At 40.8% G+C, this 20352-nt stretch overlaps 1 protein-coding gene across 1 annotated transcript in view; it reads right to left on the minus strand.

The window, feature by feature from the left end:
* The window catches only part of THBS4 (thrombospondin 4), a 123531-nt gene that overhangs the window by 2907 nt on the left and 100272 nt on the right, over positions 1–20352 (minus strand). Inside the window, exons 16-21 of the mRNA XM_082259025.1 lie at positions 19880–20073; positions 18005–18183; positions 15801–15849; positions 13956–14152; positions 1963–2135; positions 1070–1209 (exon numbers count right to left, since the gene is read on the minus strand). Of these exons, the coding sequence (XP_082115151.1) occupies positions 1070–1209; positions 1963–2135; positions 13956–14152; positions 15801–15849; positions 18005–18183; positions 19880–20073 (932 nt within the window). The remainder of the gene's footprint in view (positions 1–1069; positions 1210–1962; positions 2136–13955; positions 14153–15800; positions 15850–18004; positions 18184–19879; positions 20074–20352) is intronic.

The following is a 20352-nucleotide window of genomic DNA, read 5'->3' on the forward strand; positions in this document are numbered from 1 at the left end:
CGCCATAGACTTCAATCTTATGAAGTCCGTGGCGGCCGCTCCGAGGTCGCGGCGCGCTGCTCGCACCACGACCTCGGAGGTCGCGGTGCGAAGTAGCGTCGCTTGTATGTGAACGGGGCCTAAATCTCTGCAATGGGACACAGATGGTGAAAAAATAAACTTACAGGTCTTATAACCCTCCCTTACTCTATCCAAAATGAAAAGTTCTGCCTATAGTTCTACTTTAAGCTAGTCATACAACAATCAAACTTCGTGCGGACCAGCAGGCACCAGCCAAATTTCGATCAATGTGTACGCTGCTTTGCACAACAGAAGTTGATTGTCAATTGTTTAATCAATTTCTATCAAAGGGACATGTTGGAAAATATTCCATCAATCAGTGTCTGTAACCAATCAGCTGCAGCTGCTGATCTGTGTATTCTGACTATAGCAGATTCTGCTGTCAGAAGATAATGTCTTGGCAGGAGGGATTGCTACATCCATCTTGTTTCTGTGGATGGAGGAATCTGCTAATTGTTTTATCGATCAGCCCACTGGCTGACAGTATGGCCAGCTTAAGTCTGTAAGCTCCAGTAAGATAGCAACAGATTCTAGGTCTGCAGATTTCAGCAAGGCAGGATCAGATCCTTAAACTGCAATCTCCAGCAAAATAGGAACAAATTTGAATGGTCATCATCATAGTTATGCAACTATAGGAACCTACAAAATAAATATATTTGGCCAGATTTGCATGTTGCCAAAACTGATGGAGCATAAGTGGCTACAGGTATAAAATACATGGGACCATGTGGCCAGAAAATTTAAAATCCATTGTAATTGTTTAGCAATCAAATGGACAGTGAGCCACTGTAGGAGTTGGCTTTGCACAATAAGTTTCCTAGTTATTCTAGGTTTGGTTTAAATTAGCTTGAAGGCAAGAATGAGATACAAATCAATGTCCTATAAGGAGCTAGAATCCAAACATATATCTGTGTGCAATACAATTCCTGTCATAGACAACCTTTGACTATAAGATCGCTTTCTTTTTGGATCAGCAGCCCCAGGTTCTTTGAGACTATGAATAACTTACCATTACAGCGGTACTTCAAGTTGGACCAGATAATGTTTTCTTGTGAGAAACAGAACACGCCAAGTCTTCCTCCACGCATTGTGGTGTCCACAGTTACCCCTGAATCAGCAACCAGCTCACTGCCTTCATAGAACCTTGCCCTGCAAGTAGTGGAAAATAAGTCAATGTGCAGCAGCTGAAATAGACAATAAGTACAAAGATTCCTGGTAACAACTTGCTGACTCTATAATGTATAGGCAAAAAGGTGTCCTGGAAAGTGAGTTTTCAAATTGAGATTCTACTGTAAATGAACTGACACTCTCACTATCATGTCAAATACAGTCTATATTAAAAACTATACATCTTAGGGTCCAATCACACTTTAGACTGTGTTAATGCACAGGCATTCATTCATTGCATTTTTGTGTTCTAGGGTGTGTTTTTGAATTGTCTGATTGCATAAAATGTTTTTAAATACAGGGCACCACGATGCACACAATTCTGCACTGCAGTGCGTGGGCACGTTCCTTGCTACTGCTATACTGAGTTGGGGTGATAAGGGCCTCATTCACATAGGCGTACTTGATCGTACACCCGTATGAGGGCCATGTTTGCCCGCATTGGATGCATAGGTGTTCCGTGTGTTCATGTGCGGGCAGTCCTATTCATGTAAACAGGTATACAGCTGCTGCTCCCAATTTGACATCCATGTGGATGCGTGTGTGTGTCCCCACATGCAGACTGTGTGAGTTTTCATCAGGGAACAGTTGCTTTCATCACAGTCCAACCTCATAAGTTTTTGTTAATGGTTGACAGACTGTCATTACAGCTTACAGAAAGGTTAGACTAAAGTATTTATTTAATATAATTATATATATATATATATATATATATATATATATATATATACTGACCTAATATATCCAATTTGAGGTCTGTGCTGTAGGAACCATCGATAGGAGACCTTGTCCTTCCATCCAACATTTCTAGGGTCTTTCCACAGAAGCCGTACTTGGTCATTTGTATCTCCTGTGTGCCACAAGGAGTTGCGTAGATGCTCTCCAGGTCCTGTCTTTGACTTGACGGCCTGAAATAAAAGACATCAGAGGTCTGTGATTGGACAAACTGAAAGAGCAGCTGACTAACAGACTTATTCCTTTGCATTCCTTTTCATTCCCGAAGTCTATTCCTTGTCAGTACATGTGCATAGAGCACACATGCCTGGCCTCAATCTGAGTTCTAATGTTGACTGGTCCTAATCTGAGTTCTAGTGTACTAATTCTAATACAAAGCAAAATTCAGCTACTTGCACTTCAATGTCAAAATTTACATTTTTTTAATTAATTGCAATAATTGGTGTTTTTATATCAAGCTGGAGATCAGCTTTAAGAGATAAGGGAATTTAGCATTTAGCATAGACGAAGCTTTACTTCCGATTCCTTTATATTAGTTTATCAGGGTACTTCCCCCATTCTGTACAAAGAAAGGATTAATAAGGAAGTACAAAGAGCATTTAAAGCATAAAGAATATGCTATTTTATTACAACAAAGACACTGGGATTCCATATTTTATATGACACTGTTGACCCATACCTTCTCAAATGGAGATAAGCAGGACGGGCAGCCAAAAATCTGCTATGGAAAAATTCATTTTTGGAATAATGCCAGTGGCTATGAAAGCATACACTGCACGTTGCTCCTGACAGTATTTCTCTCAGTAGGTGCCTAGCTTGTACATATTGAGCCTACACATATTCTGTAAAGGGCATTGACCCACAGATCGCCGTGTTACCTTTCTTCAGGAAACCTCAGTCTAATTGGTTATTACAGGTTACTGCCCTTGGTTTTCCCTTTCTCTAGTTTTGCACCTCCTGATTAATTTTGCCATAATCCCCTACAGATCCCATAAGAAGGAAAAAAGGGGTCTGCTTTAAGGCCCCCTTTCCCTCATTGGATTGCGGCAGTGGCAGTTTTAAGTCCCCCTAGGTTTAGTTTTATAGGGGTGATCTGATAGGTCAGTCAGGGTCAGCTGTTTAGGAACCTACTGGAGACGTTTTGGGGTCAGCCAAGATAGGTCAGGAAGGGTCATCTGACTTCAGAGAAGTTTCCAGAAGGTCCCTATAAAAAGGAGCTGTCAGAACATTCTGTCGCCAGTCTCCATAGAGAGCTACCTGGGAAGCTTCTCACCCCTCCACCCCCTCCCCTTGTGGCGGCCTAGTTTATGTTGTGAGTCTCTTTTGTAGTTTCTACATAAGGAGACCCTGGAAATATTTTATTGTGAAATGGTTTTATGGTTTGAGTCTCTGTGGCCGAGTTATGTTAAAGTTATGGTAAAATTCTGCTTGTTTAAAGAGTAACTCCACTTTTGTTGAGAAAAAAAACTTCCCCTCTGGGGTATCTATGCACATTGTAGAGACTTTAACAAACTTTGTTGCAGATTCCTACCTTTTGTTATTCTAAAGGAAGAGCTGTTTGTTTGTCTGCGTCCATGCACAAAATTAATCTAATATGAGTGGTTTCCTAATTATCAACCAGCTGCTGCACTTGCAAGGCTCTAATGAGGAAAACTGCAGGGTCTTCATGCCTTTAGACGTGATTTCCTATTGGAAGTATCTCACCAAAAATGACATTTGTTTTGCAGGGGATGCCTAAAATCTGACTTGTATCTTAGTGCAGACTTCTGGGTAAATCTGTGAGCCAATCACACAAGGAGGAAATTATATTTCTGGGGGGTATTCGGTACACGTTCTGTGTACAGAACAACATATTGCATTGCATTTTTTAGAAAATGACAGAGCTGCAGATCGAAAATGAAAGGTAATTTTTTATAACATTCAAATACAATAAGACTTGTGTCGCAATTGTATACGCTGTATTATTATTTTTATGTGGAATTAAATGTTTAAAAAAGTTAGGGTCACTCTCGGTACATATACAGTATCTCACAAAAGTGAGTACACCTATCAATTTTTTGTAAATATTTTATTATATCTTTTCATGTGACAACACTGAAGAAATAACACTTTGCTACAATGTAAAGTAGTGAGTGCACCGCTTGTATAACAGTGTAAATTTGCTGTCTCCTCAAAATAACTCAAAACACGGATATTAATTTTTAAACCGCTGGCAACAAAAGTGAGTAAACCCCTATGTGAAAATGTCCAATTTGGGCCCAATTAGCCATTTTCCCTCCCCGGTGTCATGTGACTCATTACTGTTACAAGGTCTCAGGTGTAAACGTAGAACAGGGGTGTTAAATTTGGTGTTATCGCTCTCACTCTCTCATACTGGCCACTGGAAGTTCAACATGGCACCTCATGGCAAAGAACTCTCTGAGGATCTGAAAAAAAAGAATTGTTGTTCTACATAAAGATGGCCTACGCTATAAGAAGATTGCCAAGACCCTGAAACTGAGCTGCAGCATGGTAGCCAAGACCATACAGCGGTTTAACGGGTTAGGTTCCACTCAGAACAGGCCTCGCCATGGTCGACCAAAGAGGTTGAGTTCACGGGCTCAAAGTCATATCCAGAGGTTGTCTTTAGGAAATAGACGTATGAGTGCTGCCAGCATTGTTGCAGAGGTTGAAGGGGTGGGGGGTCAGCCTGTCAGTGCTCAGACCATACGCCGCACACTGCATCAAATTGGTCTGCATGGCTGTCGTCCCAGAAGGAAGCCTCTTCTAAAGATGATGCACAAGAAAGGCTTCAAACAGTTTGCTGAAGACAAACAGACTAAGGACAAGGATTACTGGAGCCATGTCCTGTGGTCTGATGAGACCAAGATAAACTTATTTGGTTCAGATGGTGTCAAGCGTGTGTGGCGGCAACCAGGTGAGGAGTACAAAGACAAGTGTATCTTGCCTACAGTCAAGCACAGTGGTGGGAGTGTCATGGTCTGGGGCTGCATGAGTGCTGCTGGCACTGGGGAGCTACAGTTCATTGAGGGAAGCATGAATGCCAACATGTACTGTGACATACTGAAGCAGAGCATGATCCCCTCCCTTGGAAGACTGGGCTGCAGGGCAGTGTTCCAACATGATAACAACCCCAAACACACCTCCAAGATGACCACTGCTTTGCTAAAGAAGCTGAGGGTAAAGTTGATGGACTGGCCGAGCATGTCTCCAGACCTAAACCTTATTGAGCATCTGTGGGGCATCCTCATATGGAAGGTGGAGGAGCGCAAGGTCGCTAACATTCACCAGCTCCATGATTTTGTCATGGAGGAATAGAAGAGGACTCCAGTGGCAACCTGTGAAGCTCTGGTGTTCTCCATGCCCAAGAGGGATAAAGCAGTGCTGGGAAATAATGGTGGCCACACAAAATATTGACACTTTGGGCCCAATTTAGATGTTTTCACTTAGAGGTGTACTCACTTTTGTTGCCAGCGGTTAAGACATTAATGGCTGTGTGTTGAGTTATTTTAAGGTGACAGCAAATTGACACTGTTATACAAGCTGTACACTCACTACTTTACATTGTAGCAAAGTGTCATTTCTTCAGTGTTGTCACATAAAAAGATATAATAAAATATTTACAAAAATGTGAGGGGCGTACTCACTTTTGTGAGATACTGTATATGTTTAAAAAGCTGTTTTTTAAGTGATGGTAATTTATTTAAACCAATAAACAAGTCTGCGGTCTGTTTTTATACAATAAAGTATGGAGCGGTGTTTTTATTTGACATATTTGGAGTACTGGACCTTCTTCATTCGATTATATTTGAGATGTTGTATGGAAAGGAAGGCTGTATATTCCCTTATACAGTAAAACCTTGAATTGGGAGCATAATCGTTCCAGAAACGTGCTTGTAATCGAAAGCACTCTTATATCAAAGCGAATTTTCCCATAAGAAATAATGGAAACTCGGATGATTCGTTCCACAACCATTTATTCATAAATCCTTCAGTTTATAGTCCATATAAAAAGATTATAGCAATGTGATAGGTTGTGTAACCATAAAATGTCCATCCATAAATGGCGCCTCCACAAGGGGATTAGAAGCAAAATCCAGCAGGAACTACAGAGTATTAAAGAGAAGAGAGGCGCCTCTAAGTGAAGCAAAATGGTTACATTTAATGGTTGATGATTAAAACACACACATCTAAGAATGCAGGCATCCGGGGTAAAGTTTTCCATATAGACCGTCCTTCTCACCGCCGTCTCTCACCGCCGCCAATCTGCAGTCGTGACCAGGAAGACGACCCTTGAGTAGAGCTATCTCAAAGCTAGGCTTCTGGAGTGCAGCATGGAAGGGATAATGTCAATGGCGGTGGGGAGGATGGTCTGTCTATGAGGATGCATACTTAGAAAGGAGATTTTGGAACACCAAGGCCTATGAGGGGATTGGTTATTGTGGGCTATATGGGGGACTTTATTGGTATCGTACTCATAATATATACCAACACATCATTTTTATAAAAAACATATAAACTTTATTTATTTACTGTTACAGATAAAATAATCCACAATACAAATCTGTTAACATTATTTCTCATAATGCTTTAGACGATAGACGATAATAGGACTCTTGTTACGTTACTCCGCCCCTGAAGAAGCGCTTTAGCGAAACACGTTGGGCAAGGATGTAGGTGGTAGCACAAGTGACCCACCTAGCACGTTTTACATATGAGAGGTTCCAATATCTGTCAAATTTTTGTCAATTGCCATGTTGTTCCTTTAAATATGTATTTGTATGTGGATTATTTTATCTGTAACAGTAAATAAATAAAGTTTTAATGTTTTTTATAAAAATTATGTGTTGGTATATATGAGTACGATACCAAAAAAGTCCCCATATAGCCCACAATACCCAATCCCCTTATGGGCCTTGGTGTTCCAAAATTTCCTTTCTGAATGTTTTGGGATGTAGGTATCAGGTAGAATCTATAATACTTAGCACAATCCTTTAATTTGAGGATGCATACTTAGATGTGCCTGTTAATCATCAACCATGTGAGTTGCTAAGTGTTGAACCTTCATTAAATGTAACTATATTTCTACACTTAGAGGCGCCTCTCTTCTCTTTTATACTCAGTTGTGAGGTGACGCTACTTGTATATCAAGACATCGCTTTTTTATCAAGTCAAAATTTATGAAAAAATGTTGCTTCTCTTGCAAAACGCTCTCCAACCACGTTCCTCTCAATCCAAGGTTTTACTGTATACAAGCATAAAGCTGGGAGTCCGGTGTTAGTGGAATATCACATCACACATACTGTAGATGCAGGTTGGCTGTGCAATGCTCTGGCTTTGCTTTGGAGATATGTCATTGTAGGCAAGAGCCGAGCCGTGCTGCTCCTGATAGAAGGTGATCTCACTACTGTATGAGTCAGAGAAACTTTCCAGGAGTGAGAGTCACGGCTCAGGAATGATATTCTCCCTGCAAACACCTTCAGCCATCAGAGTGTGGACACTGGCCAGATACTGACTTCACTCAGCCATTGGTGTCACTGCCAGGGAAATATACAGGACATAATCAAATAAAGATGACCGTTCTGCCTGAAGGGATGTCCATTACTGAATGAATAGATACATAATCCATGGGTCTCTAGAAGATGTCAGAAAGAAGAGCTTTTTTGATTTCCACTACAAGTCATTATTATCCCTTCATTTGTTTAACCTGTACTGGAAAGTGAAAGTTGAAACCTGATTGGTTGCTATGTGGAACACAGCCTGAGAATGTTAGATTTGGCCTAATATCAATATCTTTAACCACTTGATCTCAGGAAGATTTACCCCCCCCCCCCCCTTCATGACCAAGCCATTTTTTTGTGATACGGCACTGCGTTACCTTAACTGACATTTTGTGCAGTCATGCAACGCTGTACATAAGGTAAATTTATGAAATTTTGTCCCACAAATAGAGCTTTCTTTTGGTGGTATTTGATCACCACTGGGGTTTTTTTTTTTTTCGTTATAAACAAAAAAAGTTCAACCATTTTGAAAAAAATTTTTAAAAAATATAGCACAATATTTTTTACATTCTGCTATAAAACATCCAATAAAAAAAAAATGTAAAATAAAACAAATTTCTTCATCAATTTAGGCCAATATGTATTCTGCTACATATTTTTGGTAATGGTGGTGATCAGTGACTTATAGTGGGACTGCTATATTGCGGCAGACAAATCGCACACTAAAGGCCTGTACACGCGAGAAAATCGTAAGTAGAGTTTAGTCCGACAAACGATTTGCCAATTTTAGGATCGTTAGTATGCTGCTTTTGACAGCTGATCATGAATTTTCAGACAACAAAAACTGGATGTGCATGCAGGATATAAACTTTTTATCATACGTGAAAACAACGTCCGATTTTTGTTTAACCACTTCCATACTGCCTTGTGGCGATCAGGGATGAGGCTCGTCCCCCGAACATAGCCCATCCCCGATCAAGGTAAATTGGTTGTTTACCACGTGATCGGCTGTGTCAATCACAGCCGATCACATGAGCGGCTCCAGCGCGAGCCACTCGTTCTTTCCTCGGGTGGGGGGCGCGCAGCGCGGCGATCGGGGACGAAGCTCGTCCCTCGGACAGAGCCCATCCCCGATCTAGGTAAAGAGCCAATGAAATTGGCTTTTTACCACGTGACCGGCTGTCAATCACAGCCGGTCACAGAATGTCAACAGAGAACACGGTAACTAGCTGTCACCGTGTTCTCCTCATACACTGATCCTGTGTGAGGAGGAGATTGTGGTAACAGCTAGTTACCAATTACAGTGCACCCCAAAACACACTGATTGCCCCCCCAATAAAGAGGACCTGTCACTAGCCCATCAAAGTACCTGTCACTAGCCCATCAAAGTACCTGTCACTAGCCCATCAGAGTTCCCGATTACCTGCCACCAGCCCATCAGAGTACACGAGTACCTGTCACCAGCCCATCAGGTACTCTGGTGACAGGTACTCGGGTACTCTGATGACAGGTACTCGGGTACTCTGATGACGGGTACTCGGGTACTCTGATGACAGGTACTCGGGTACTCTGATGGGCTGGTGACAGGTACTCGGGTACTCTGATGAAAGGTACTCGGGTACTCTGATGACAGGTATTCGGGTACTTTGAGTACCTGTCATCAGAGTACCCGAGTACCTGTCTCCAGCCCATCAGAGTACTCGAGTACCTTTCTGAAGCTCATCAGAGTACCCGAGTACCTTTCTGAAGCTGATCAGTGTACCTGAGTACCTGGCTCCAGCCCATCAGAGTACCTGAGTATCTATCTGCAGCCCATGCCTCCTAGATTATGTGTTGGGGGTGTTTGCTTTCTAAAATGGGGTCATTTTGGGGGGGTATTTCCATTGTCCTGGGGTTCCAGGGCCTTCAAAAGTGTGATAGGTTGTAATGAAATTATATGTGTGATTTATGCTCCTAGAACACCTGACGGTGCTCCTTGCATGTTGGGCTTCTGTATGTGGCTATGCTGTGACAAAGTCCCACATATGTGGTATCGCTATACTCAGGAGGAGTAGTAGAATGTATTTTGGGGTGTCATTTTTGCTATGTAAATGCTATGTGTTAGAAATATCCTATAAATTGACAACTTTGTGTAAAAAAAAATGTGTTTTCATTTTCTTTCCACATTTTACAAAAACTTGTGGAAAAAAATGACAAGTTCAAAAGACTCATTATGCCTCATAGAATATACATTGGGGTGTTTGCTTTCCAAAATGGGGTCATTTTGTGGGTAATTCCATTGTCCTGGTGCTCCAGGGCCTTCAAAAGTGTGATAGGTCATTAGGAAATTATATGTGTAATTTATGCTCCTAGAACACCTGATGGTGCTCCTTGAATATTGGGCCTCTGTATGTAGCCAGACTGTGTAAAAGTCTCTCACATTTGGTATCACCATACTCAGGAGGAGTAGCAGAATGTATTTTGGGGTGTAATTGCAAGTATGCATACACTGTGTGTGAGAAATAACTTGTAATTATGACATTTTTGTGTAAAAAAAAAAAATGATTTCTTAATTTTCCCAAGAATTGTGGGAAAAAATTACAACTTCAAAAAACTCACCAAACTCATAAATACCCTGGAATGTCTAGTTTCCAAAAAGGGGTCATTTGGGGGGTATTTGTACTGTCCTGACATTTCAGGGCCTCAAGAAATTAGATAGGCTGTCGGTACATCTAGTGTGATCAATTTTCAATGATTGGCACCATAGCTTGTAGACTCTATAACTTTCACACAGACTAAATAATAACCACTAATTTGGGTTATTTTTACCAAAGATATGTAGAAGTATAAATTTTGGCCCAAATTTATTTAAAAAAATGTACTTATTTGCAAAATTTTATAATAGAAACTAAAACAAAATGTGTTTTTTTTTTCAAAATGTTCGCTCTTTTTTTACTTATATTGCAAAAAAATAAAAAACCCAGTGGTGATTAAATACTACCAAAAGAAAGCTCTATTTGTGTGAAAAAAAATGATAAAAAATTTGATTGGGTACAGCGTTGTATGACTGAGTAATTATCATTCAAAGTGTGAGAGCGCCGAAAGCTGAAAATTGGTCTGGGCAGGAAGGGGGTGTAACTGCTCTGTATGGAAGTGGTTAATTAGTACAGTTTTCGTCCGAAAAAAATCATTAGAGCAAGCCTACGCACGCTCAAAAACGAAAAAATACATACAAAACAATTCAACACATTACATCACTTCCGAAAGTTGAATTCTGTTTTTGTATGAAAGTTATCTCTTCACTTTCGATATGAGACTAGCATGCAACAAAAAAACTGATGAAAATTTGTCCAATAATCTGATTGTGTGTGCGAGGCTTAACTGACACTTCTGACACTTTGTGGGAACCAATGACACTAATATACTGGTCAGTGCTAAAAGTATGCACTGTCACTGTACTAATGGGAAGGGGTTAAACAGCGGGGTGATCAAAGGGTTAAATATGTGCCTAGCCAGTGTTTTAGTGTTTACTATGTGGTGCTTTTACTAAGGAAAGTGAAGTGATGCATTTTATTCCCTGCTTTACAGGGAAAGAAAACAAATTGCTTCCCTGCTGACAGAACAAGGCTCTGCCTTGTTTACATAGGAAGAGCTCTGTCCTGTTTGTTTCCCGGACATCCATTGGACCACACTCGCTGATCATCATCTGCCATGTCTAATCACAACTTAGCTGGGCCACAGTCAGTGCGTGTGTGTGCCCGCTACCCAGACGTGCCGGATCATGTACAAGAGCCGCTTTGCCGCTGTATATGTACAGTATGTTATATGGTTGGCAAGCAGTTAATGACATTAGTCTAAAAATACTAAGAGTGTGGGCCAATACCAAGAGTGTTTTACACAAGAGTGTGTAAAAAATATTCAGAGCCATTCATCCCCTGAAACTGCATGTACATTTATTCTGTGCGAATAGGGGCAAAATCAAATGTTATTAAGCTATTTTCTCTCAAGGTCGAATGTTATTCATACAGAATAGAGTGATTCATGAAAATACAGCATTATGGCCACTAGATGGAATGGACGGATTTAGTAAAGAAGTATGTATCTCCGATGAGCCTCAGCTCCATCTAGTGGCAATAATGTAGCATTTTTCTGTTTCACTCTATTCTGTATGGCGAACATTCAACCTGAGAGGAAATATGTTAATAGTGTTTGCTCTGTCCGCACAGAAATAATTAATTACCATGTTAATGTTTTCATGTATTAACATTGTAAGTTAGCTAACTATTATTAGCTGTTTGATTTGTAACTTAGATAATCAAAATGCATTTAAACGGGCTGCTTCACCCACCAAAACACACAAAAAAAGCTGCATGTAGCATAATTTGGCAGTGCAATGCATGGCAATACACCACCTTTGCGAAGGTTCATTGTGGTGCCATTAAGAATGAATGACACCAATGAACAGGTAGTCCTAGAAGCTGCCATTTCACTGGCCAATTAAAGTTCCTCAGTGGTCAGCAAGGACACTCTCATTGAACAAGAGATTGCAATGGGTGGACTTTTAAGGACTACTGAATGTTTAGCACAGTTATCCTTTAATTAATCCCTGCACCCAACTAAATGTAGTCAGCCTGGTAAAGTACTCACCTTCTTCCCATTCCAGCAGGGCTGCACAGTGTTTGCAATGAAAATGTCATGGTCGGGTCTCTTTCTTGCTGTGCATGCGTGCTGTGACTCCATTCATTGCTCCTTATGGCAGCCTCCAGCTTTCAAGCATATAAACAGGTGGTCTACTGGATTGTATGTTTAGTTAGCACTTGGCTGCCCAGGTTAGGGGGGAAGGGGTTAATGTTTCTTGCCGCCTTCTCTGAATGTGTTCACAGGCTATTTCTGGGGTCCATCTTCCATTCCATGTGTTATAATAGGGAAAAGGTTGTGGGTCCTAGGGGGCTTGGGGCTAGAGAAAGAATGGGATTTGTGGAGAGGTTTATTGGGAACTGTTGTCCACCTTCAAATGCCGACTCATTGGAACACCCAAGAACAACAACCTCTCCATTCAGGTTTTGCCAAGTATGGACCTTTGCCAAAGAGACTTCACCTGTGCAGGTACACTGGGGCAGCCACAGCTAAGTGTAGTAGGAGAAAGACATTTATACATGTTATCCATGTTGTGCCAAGTTTTCAGTAAAAGTTGTTTCAACTGCCATGAGTCTGGTCTGAAGCTATTCAAGGGGTGCATGTTGGGTCCTAAAGAACCTGGGTCCTGTAAAGCAGTGGTCCTCAACTCCGGTCCTCAGGGCCCACTAACAGGCCAGATTTTAAGTATTACCTTGGGGAGATGCAGACTAGAGTACTGCAATCACTGAGCAGCAAATGATATCACCTGGGATGTATTTCAGTTATCTTGCAAACCTGGCCTGGTAGTGGGCCCTGTAGGCCAGGGTTGAGGACCACTGCTGTAAAGCACTCTGGGGTATGCTTAACACCACCACAAGAGGTTAACCTGCAAGGCTAAAAAAAAGGACGTAGTTCCCTTGGGTAACCATAGGGAAGAACAGCTACAACAATCAGTTGTTTGGTGTGGTACCTAGTTAGGTGACAGGTCTTGTAGTAGCGGGGGGGGGGGGTCAGTGCTCAGACTCTCTCCCTAGCTGTCTGTCTCAATTGGTCCCCGGGAGCAGACTAGCATCATGGAGATCTAAGGATTGATCACTGGGTATGGAAAGGAGAGAGTTAACTGAGGACACACAGGAGACCCACGCTATGCCTGTCTGGGTTTTATTTAGTTACTGGGAGTGTTGTAACAGAGGTACACTAGACTGGTGGAGTGGGCAATGGCTCTGCATATGCCTCCGAATGCAAAACATACATCAGTATAAGTATATAGTTACTAGTTGGGACGAAACATCTTATGGAGGAATTCTGCACATTATCACCGCACAGTGGCTAATCTCTGAGTCAGGGACTGCCTTAATGTTTGATTCTTCACATGACCACAGCTTCCGCCTGGTCCTAGGCATTGGTGAGCACACCTTTGGGCGAGGTGTTACCCCACGTGCACAGGCGCAGCCAGACCCCACCCACAAGTGTACCATCCATGGGAATGAAGAAGGGCATGCATGAATGATAAGGAGAGGACCTAGCATGGATTTTTTCACAATCTTCATTGTATATAATTTAGCAGGCAGGCTGTACCCGGGGGTTAATTAAAGGACAATGGTGCAAGGTACCAGGTACAGGTGTCATTTAACCAATAAGTCTGGGGAAGGCCCCTCCAGTTTCCATTCTACTGTCTATCGAGCCACCCCCAGTAACCAGTAAGGTCATTCTCATAGGAGGAGGGATAGGCATTGGTGCAGCAAAGCCTTAAAGTCAGATGCACATTTTCAACCAAATGAACTTAGCAGCAGGCATCTTAGGTTGTCCACCTATAGAGTGGACCAGTTCCAATCTTATGAATTCTCTCACATTCCTGAGTTGCTAGTAGTAGAGTGAATGCATTACAAAGAGTACCTTGAGTTGAATGCCAGGTTCTGCCACAGCTCTAAACGGGGTGGCCTGCCAGTATGTCTGCTCTGTCTGTTTCCACATAACCACATAGAAACTTGAACTGTCTTGATAGCCAAAGATGAAACCAGCATAATCATCATCCGTCACAGTGTTCACATGGAATGTGCCTTCAAAATCAACACCATTAAAAGCTGTATAACCTGGGGAGACACAAATGAAGAGCTAAGGCCCGGGACCTCTTATACTGAAATAAAACTATCAACAAAATTACAATTTTAAACATTTGCAAAGTTCTTACAATCACTGATACATATGTAAAAATATCAGGTCAGAGTGGGAGGCTCTTGGGAACTAGGAAGATGGCTTCAGTGAACCCAAATTGGAACACTACCAACCGCCATATATAAAGTACTTCACCCCAAAAAGAAACTTAACGTAAGAAATAGGGAAAGTTTGATAACTGGCTTGTTTTAAAACCTGTAAATTCCTGGGCTATCATTATCCTCTGGCTTCAGCACTTCACTAACCTGAAACAAATATACAGTCAGTGAAGTCATGAGTAGTACCTCAATAAAGTTGAAGTTGTGATCCCAGGACATGGCCTGGGACACAGCATCAGTGAAACATAGGGCCAAGATGCGGAACTGTCCTGGCAAATCCAGGACAATTGACATCTATGCGTTATGAGGGTTTCCCACTCTTTTGCATGAATTTTTAATTTCTATTATATTATGGTGGACAGGACTTTGGTTTGGAATTATGGTAGAGAGATCTTGCTGTTAGAGTACATATAGATCTATCTATCTATCTATCTATCTATCTATCTATCTATCTATCTATCTATCTATCTATCTATCTATCTATCTATCTATCTATCTATCTATCTATCTATCTATCTATCTATCTATCTATCTATCTATCTATCTATCTATCTATCTATCTACGAAATTGAGTTTTCTATCTATCTAACTAACTACAAAATTGAGTTTTCTATCTATCTATCTATCTATCTATCTATCTATCTATCTATCTATCTATCTATCTATCTATCTATCTATCTATCTATCTATCTATCTATCTATCTATCTATCTATCTAACTACGAAATTGAGTTTTCTATCTATCTTCTATCTAACTACAAAATTGAGTTTTCTATCTATCTATCTAACTACAAAATTGAGTTTTCTATCTATCTATCTATCTATCTATCTATCTATCTATCTATCTATCTATCTATCTATCTATCTATCTATCTATCTATCTATCTATCTATCTATCTATCTATCTATCTATCTATCTATCTATCTATCTACGAAATTGAGTTTTCTATCTATCTATCTACGAAATTGAGTTTTCTATCTATCTATCTACGAAATTGAGTTTTCTATCTATCTATCTATCTATCTACGAAATTGAGTTGTCTGTCTGTCTGTCTGTCTATCTATCTATCATCCATTAGTTAACTCAGTCCACCATGTTCTTCAGATAATCATAACTTAGATAATATTATAACATATCACCCATTACGTGAGGCCTGACACTTTAGACATAATAGCTGGAGTCTATCTATTTACGATCTGTGCACCCATAAACTCTAGTTTGTAGCACAGATACTGCCTCAATATAGCTCCAATGGTCCACCTTTATTACAACTGTTTTGAGCTTGTTCCCACTGGAAGATCTGTAAACCTGCTTCCTATAGAGTACAGCTTGTGATTAATTTGCTGTAATGAATAAATAACATTTACATTATTTTTTATGTAATCTCAACTTTGTTTATGCTGCTAATTCCAGTAAAAACAGTAATATTTATACCCTCCCTGATTAGGAGAGCATTACATTGACATACCAACAGCCAGTCCAGGGTCACTGTTCATGGTCTGCACAATCTCCATACCCTGAAAGTAATAAAGAAGAACGTCAGCATGAACGAAAAAAAGGATTTAGGTTGGGAAATTTCCAATAAAAGAAAAAAACTGAAACTATGAATATTTTAATTTGTTCTGTATATTTTACATATATTTTACATATATATATATACAGTATATATGCATCCACTAAAATAATACCCTCAGTACACACAGAAACACATCTACATATAAACAGGTAACATAAACAGTATAAGGGTATAGCTATAGCCAAAGTAGAATATTAGATTGCTATTAATCCAGGGAAGTGGAGAGAGCCCCGTACTGCCTGGAAATGTAATGATTTATCCAGACATGATCATTTGGCAAATAACTTTAGATTAATTGAACACATGCTAAACATACAATACAATAATTCCAATGCCTCTGGCAGATTGCTGTAGAAATAATTACTATGCTGCAGAATGAGCTATTGTGTTATATTGGTACAGATCAGGGACAGGGCCTTTAAAGAGCAACTGTACTGCAGCAAATACATCATTTCATAATGGAGATGGGGGTGGGGGGTGGCTAGACAGGTTTGCAACTGTAAAACTTCTTTAAGAACACATTATCATAATAATACTACCATTGATACTAGGAAGGGTAAAGAGAGTAATAATCAGAGTCAGAAATGGCATTGATATTCCTATGGGCACAGCAGAAATCCTCCTCATTTTAGACGTTTTGTGATTACAACATGCATAAACCAGACACAAACCTGAGTAATTCAAACAGAATACTTGGTGAATAAAACACCTAAGAAGAGTTTACCTTTAGTGAAATCCACATGTTTATTTGATCAACAGATGAAGAGACACAGCCAGCTGAAGTCACAAGAAAATCATGGCTTATTCTTTAAAGTTTAGGTTGCCCCATCCCCTCCCACAAACCCTAGATGTTGGTTCTTTAATGTGATGGGTGGCTTGAGTGACCAATGAGCAGGGAAAGTGAAAATGGGCAGAATTCATCTCAAAATTTGTAGAAGCAGGCAAGATTTGCATATAACTTCAGCTGCCTAGAATTCAGGATCGCCTGAAGTGTGGTTTTCACTGGGGGTCACCACTGCTTATGCATATTTTCATTCAGTGGCAGTTCTACATTAAATTGCTCCCCGGGCAAGACTCCCTCCCGGCACCCCCCCCAAAAAAAAAAAAAATAACATGACAACATAACAATAAATGCAGAGTGCCACAGCATTGCCCCCAATAAATGCAGAGTGCCACAACATTGCCCCCAATAAATGCAGAGTGCCACAGCAATGCCCCCAATAAATGCAGAGTGCCACAGCAATGCCCCCAATAAATGCAGAGTGCCACAGCATTGCCCCCAATAAATGCAGAGTGCCACAGCAATGCCCCCAATAAATGCAGAGTGCCACAGCAATGCCCCCAATAAATGCAGAGTGCCACAGCATTGCCCCCAATAAATGCAGAGTGCCACAACATTGCCCCCAATAAATGCAGAGTGCCACAGCAATGCCCCCAATAAATGCAGAGTGCCACAGCATTGCCCCCAATAAATGCAGAGTGACATTCATTATATGTTCTGTCTTAGTTGCCCAGATTTGTGGCAGGTTCATTTTAAATAAGTAAAACAACACATTTTATAGAAAAGGTAGGCTCATTCTCTTCTTCCCTTACGTCTTTGTATAACCCAATGGAATGGTGACAGGGTACGATGATCATGTTTTGCTTGGAAGGTTTAGCTTTAGCCATAGCTATAATTTTATTATGTTTGACCTTTACAGTTTGTACTATGTGTATATAGCCCACCAGGACCGGATTATCAATATGATTGCATTATGACAAGCTGGGGTCAGGTCATTCAGAAGGAATTTCATAAGAGAACACTGATAACCGTCCCATCATGTCAGATACGTCACGTGTAGCAAGATGCACATAATGAGGTTTAAATGACATAATGAGAAGGAGTCATGCTATGTTGCGCAGTGTAATTTCTATCATAGTTACATAGTTTGTGAGGTTGAAAAAAGACATCAGTCCATCCAGTAAAAAACCTATGATGTGTGTTTGATGTTAACCGTACATTGTATACCCCTGTATGTTGTGGTCTTTAAGGTGCCCATCTAATAGTTTTTTATTATCATGATTACTGTAATTAAACTGAACCTCAAAGACTTTACCTGATTCAAAACAATCCAGTTGGGGTCAATCTGAGCGTCACCCTCTGGGTCCAGAACAACGGTCTGATAAGCTCTAAAGTCAGTCAGGGTGATCTCAGCATTTTCTGGACAGACGTCAATACGATCAATGACTGTGTCCTGGTCAAAATCTGACTCGCAGATGTCTCCAACGCCATCACCTGGGCACAGAGCATGAGAAGGAACATACTAAACATGGAGACTGCTAATAGGTAAAAAATATATATATCTATATTGTATATACATTCAGTCATATCTGACCCTCGACCATTCTAAGGGCACCATACTTGAAAGTAATTCTCCATAGAATTTTTTTTATGAGGGAAGTCACCAATTTTTTTCCTCAACTGCTCAGCTTGGGACTGGCATGCAGAACTTGATAAAGGCCCGTACACACAATAAGAAAATTGGAAGAAAAATTTAGTTTGATGAACGATCTGCTGATTTTCGGATGGTTAGTATGGTGCTTTCCAGAGCTGATAATGAATTTTCGGACAACAACAACTGAATGTGCAGGCTACAAAACCTTTATCGTAAGTTAACACAACATCTGATTTTAGTTTAATTACAGTTTTCGTCCAAAAAAAATTGCAAGAGCAAGACTACGTTTGCTCGGAAACCAAAAGAATACCAACAAAATAATTCTTACATCACTTTTGAAGTAGAATTCTGTCCTACGAGAATTTTGGTATGAAAGTTACCGCTTCACTTTCCATAGGAGACTAACATGCAACAAAAAACTAATGAAAATGTGTCCAATAATCTGATCGTGTGTACGAGGCTTAACACATGTGCATAGACAACTTCTACACATACAGTATGCTAAGTCCACATAACCTACTGGAATGCCTTTTGAGCAGTGGTGGCCGGTCCATAAGAGGCGCAGGGGCGCCACCCCCGCACAGTTAGTTTGCCAAAGATGAAAGCTACTTTAACATGTTGAAAACTGTTAGTCATATTATAATTTTTAAAAAAAAATAAATTGTTTATATGTGTCACATAATGTGTGTGCACTGTGTGGGGCACAGGACTAACGGGTGTCTATTAGGTCCGTAAATGTGATGTAAGCATGTGATTCCAGGCTGATGCTCTTATTGGCTTGATTCAGGTTGTCCTCTGCGCCCTGAACCCTCCCACTTTTGATTTTATTGAATCAATATTTGTAATCTCGTCACTTCCGGTTTCTGTCTTCTCATCCTGTGGAGACGATACTGGCGGGGAAAATGGTGGGCAAGGTAATGCAGAGGGGGCAGCTATTGATTGTATTGTATATGTGATTACTGCTATATTAGCTTGATGTGAGTTTGGACCTGGAGGGGTTTGTTTGCGCCCCCCCCCCAAAGTTTTTTCAGCACCAGCCGCCTCTGCTTTTGAATGTGGAAAGAAATCTGCATGAACACAGGGAGAACATGCAAACTCCATGCAGTTAGTGTCCTGGCTGAGATTCAAACCCAATGCTGCAATACATGCTAACCACTAAGCCACTATGTCACCCAAAATGCATGTGCTGTAAAATAAAGGCAGGCGTGTTTCTTATCCCCAGGAAAACAGGGCAGCTGCTAGGCTGAGAGAGCTGGGTTCTCTTCTGCCCATGCAAAGCAAAGTGACCCTGTTTCTGGAAAGGGCATCCCTGACCCTCATATATTCACCCCACCATGTGACAGTGTCGCTCTAATGCCATTTCAAGCCTATGACCATGTAGTAAAATGTGGTTTTGTTGTGCATTGCTATATGCGTCTTTTTTTGTATGCTTTTTGGGTTACTATATGATAGATAAGTGTTACTGCTGGAGAATGGACAATAACATGTTATATATTCTCCTAGGGCAATTGGATGAAAAAAAGCCAGTCTTCTTACTGTTGTCATCCTCCTGGCCTGGGTTGGGCACCAGTCGGCAGTTGTCAGGTCCTGGAGGAACAATGTCTGGTATTCCATCGTTGTCATCATCATCATCACACTCATCTCCGAGTCCATCCTTGTCTGTGTCCAGCTGGGAACTGTTGATGACTGAGGGACAGTTGTCTGTGCTGTCCTGGTGACCATCGCCATCACTGATATAGTAAAACACAATCATTGGGTCTGTCAGAATAACTAATAATCTCTATATTCAAGAAGAATTCCAGGCATGGCATATTTTTACATAGTTACATTGTTCCAGCTGGAACCACTGTAACTATGTATAAAACATACCTGGACAATGCTCCTGGAAGCTGGAAATCACTGAAGTAGACACTTCTACTCCAGGGGACTCCATTTCCTTCTGGGTCCTGTGCTGAGCACCCGGCCTAATGCACTGTGAACACAGGAGGTCAGTCACTCAGCATGGCCAC

The sequence above is a fragment of the Pelophylax lessonae genome, assembly GCF_965119305.1.
Source record: "Pelophylax lessonae genome assembly, chromosome: 1".
Classification (NCBI taxonomy): Eukaryota; Metazoa; Chordata; class Amphibia; order Anura; family Ranidae; genus Pelophylax; species Pelophylax lessonae.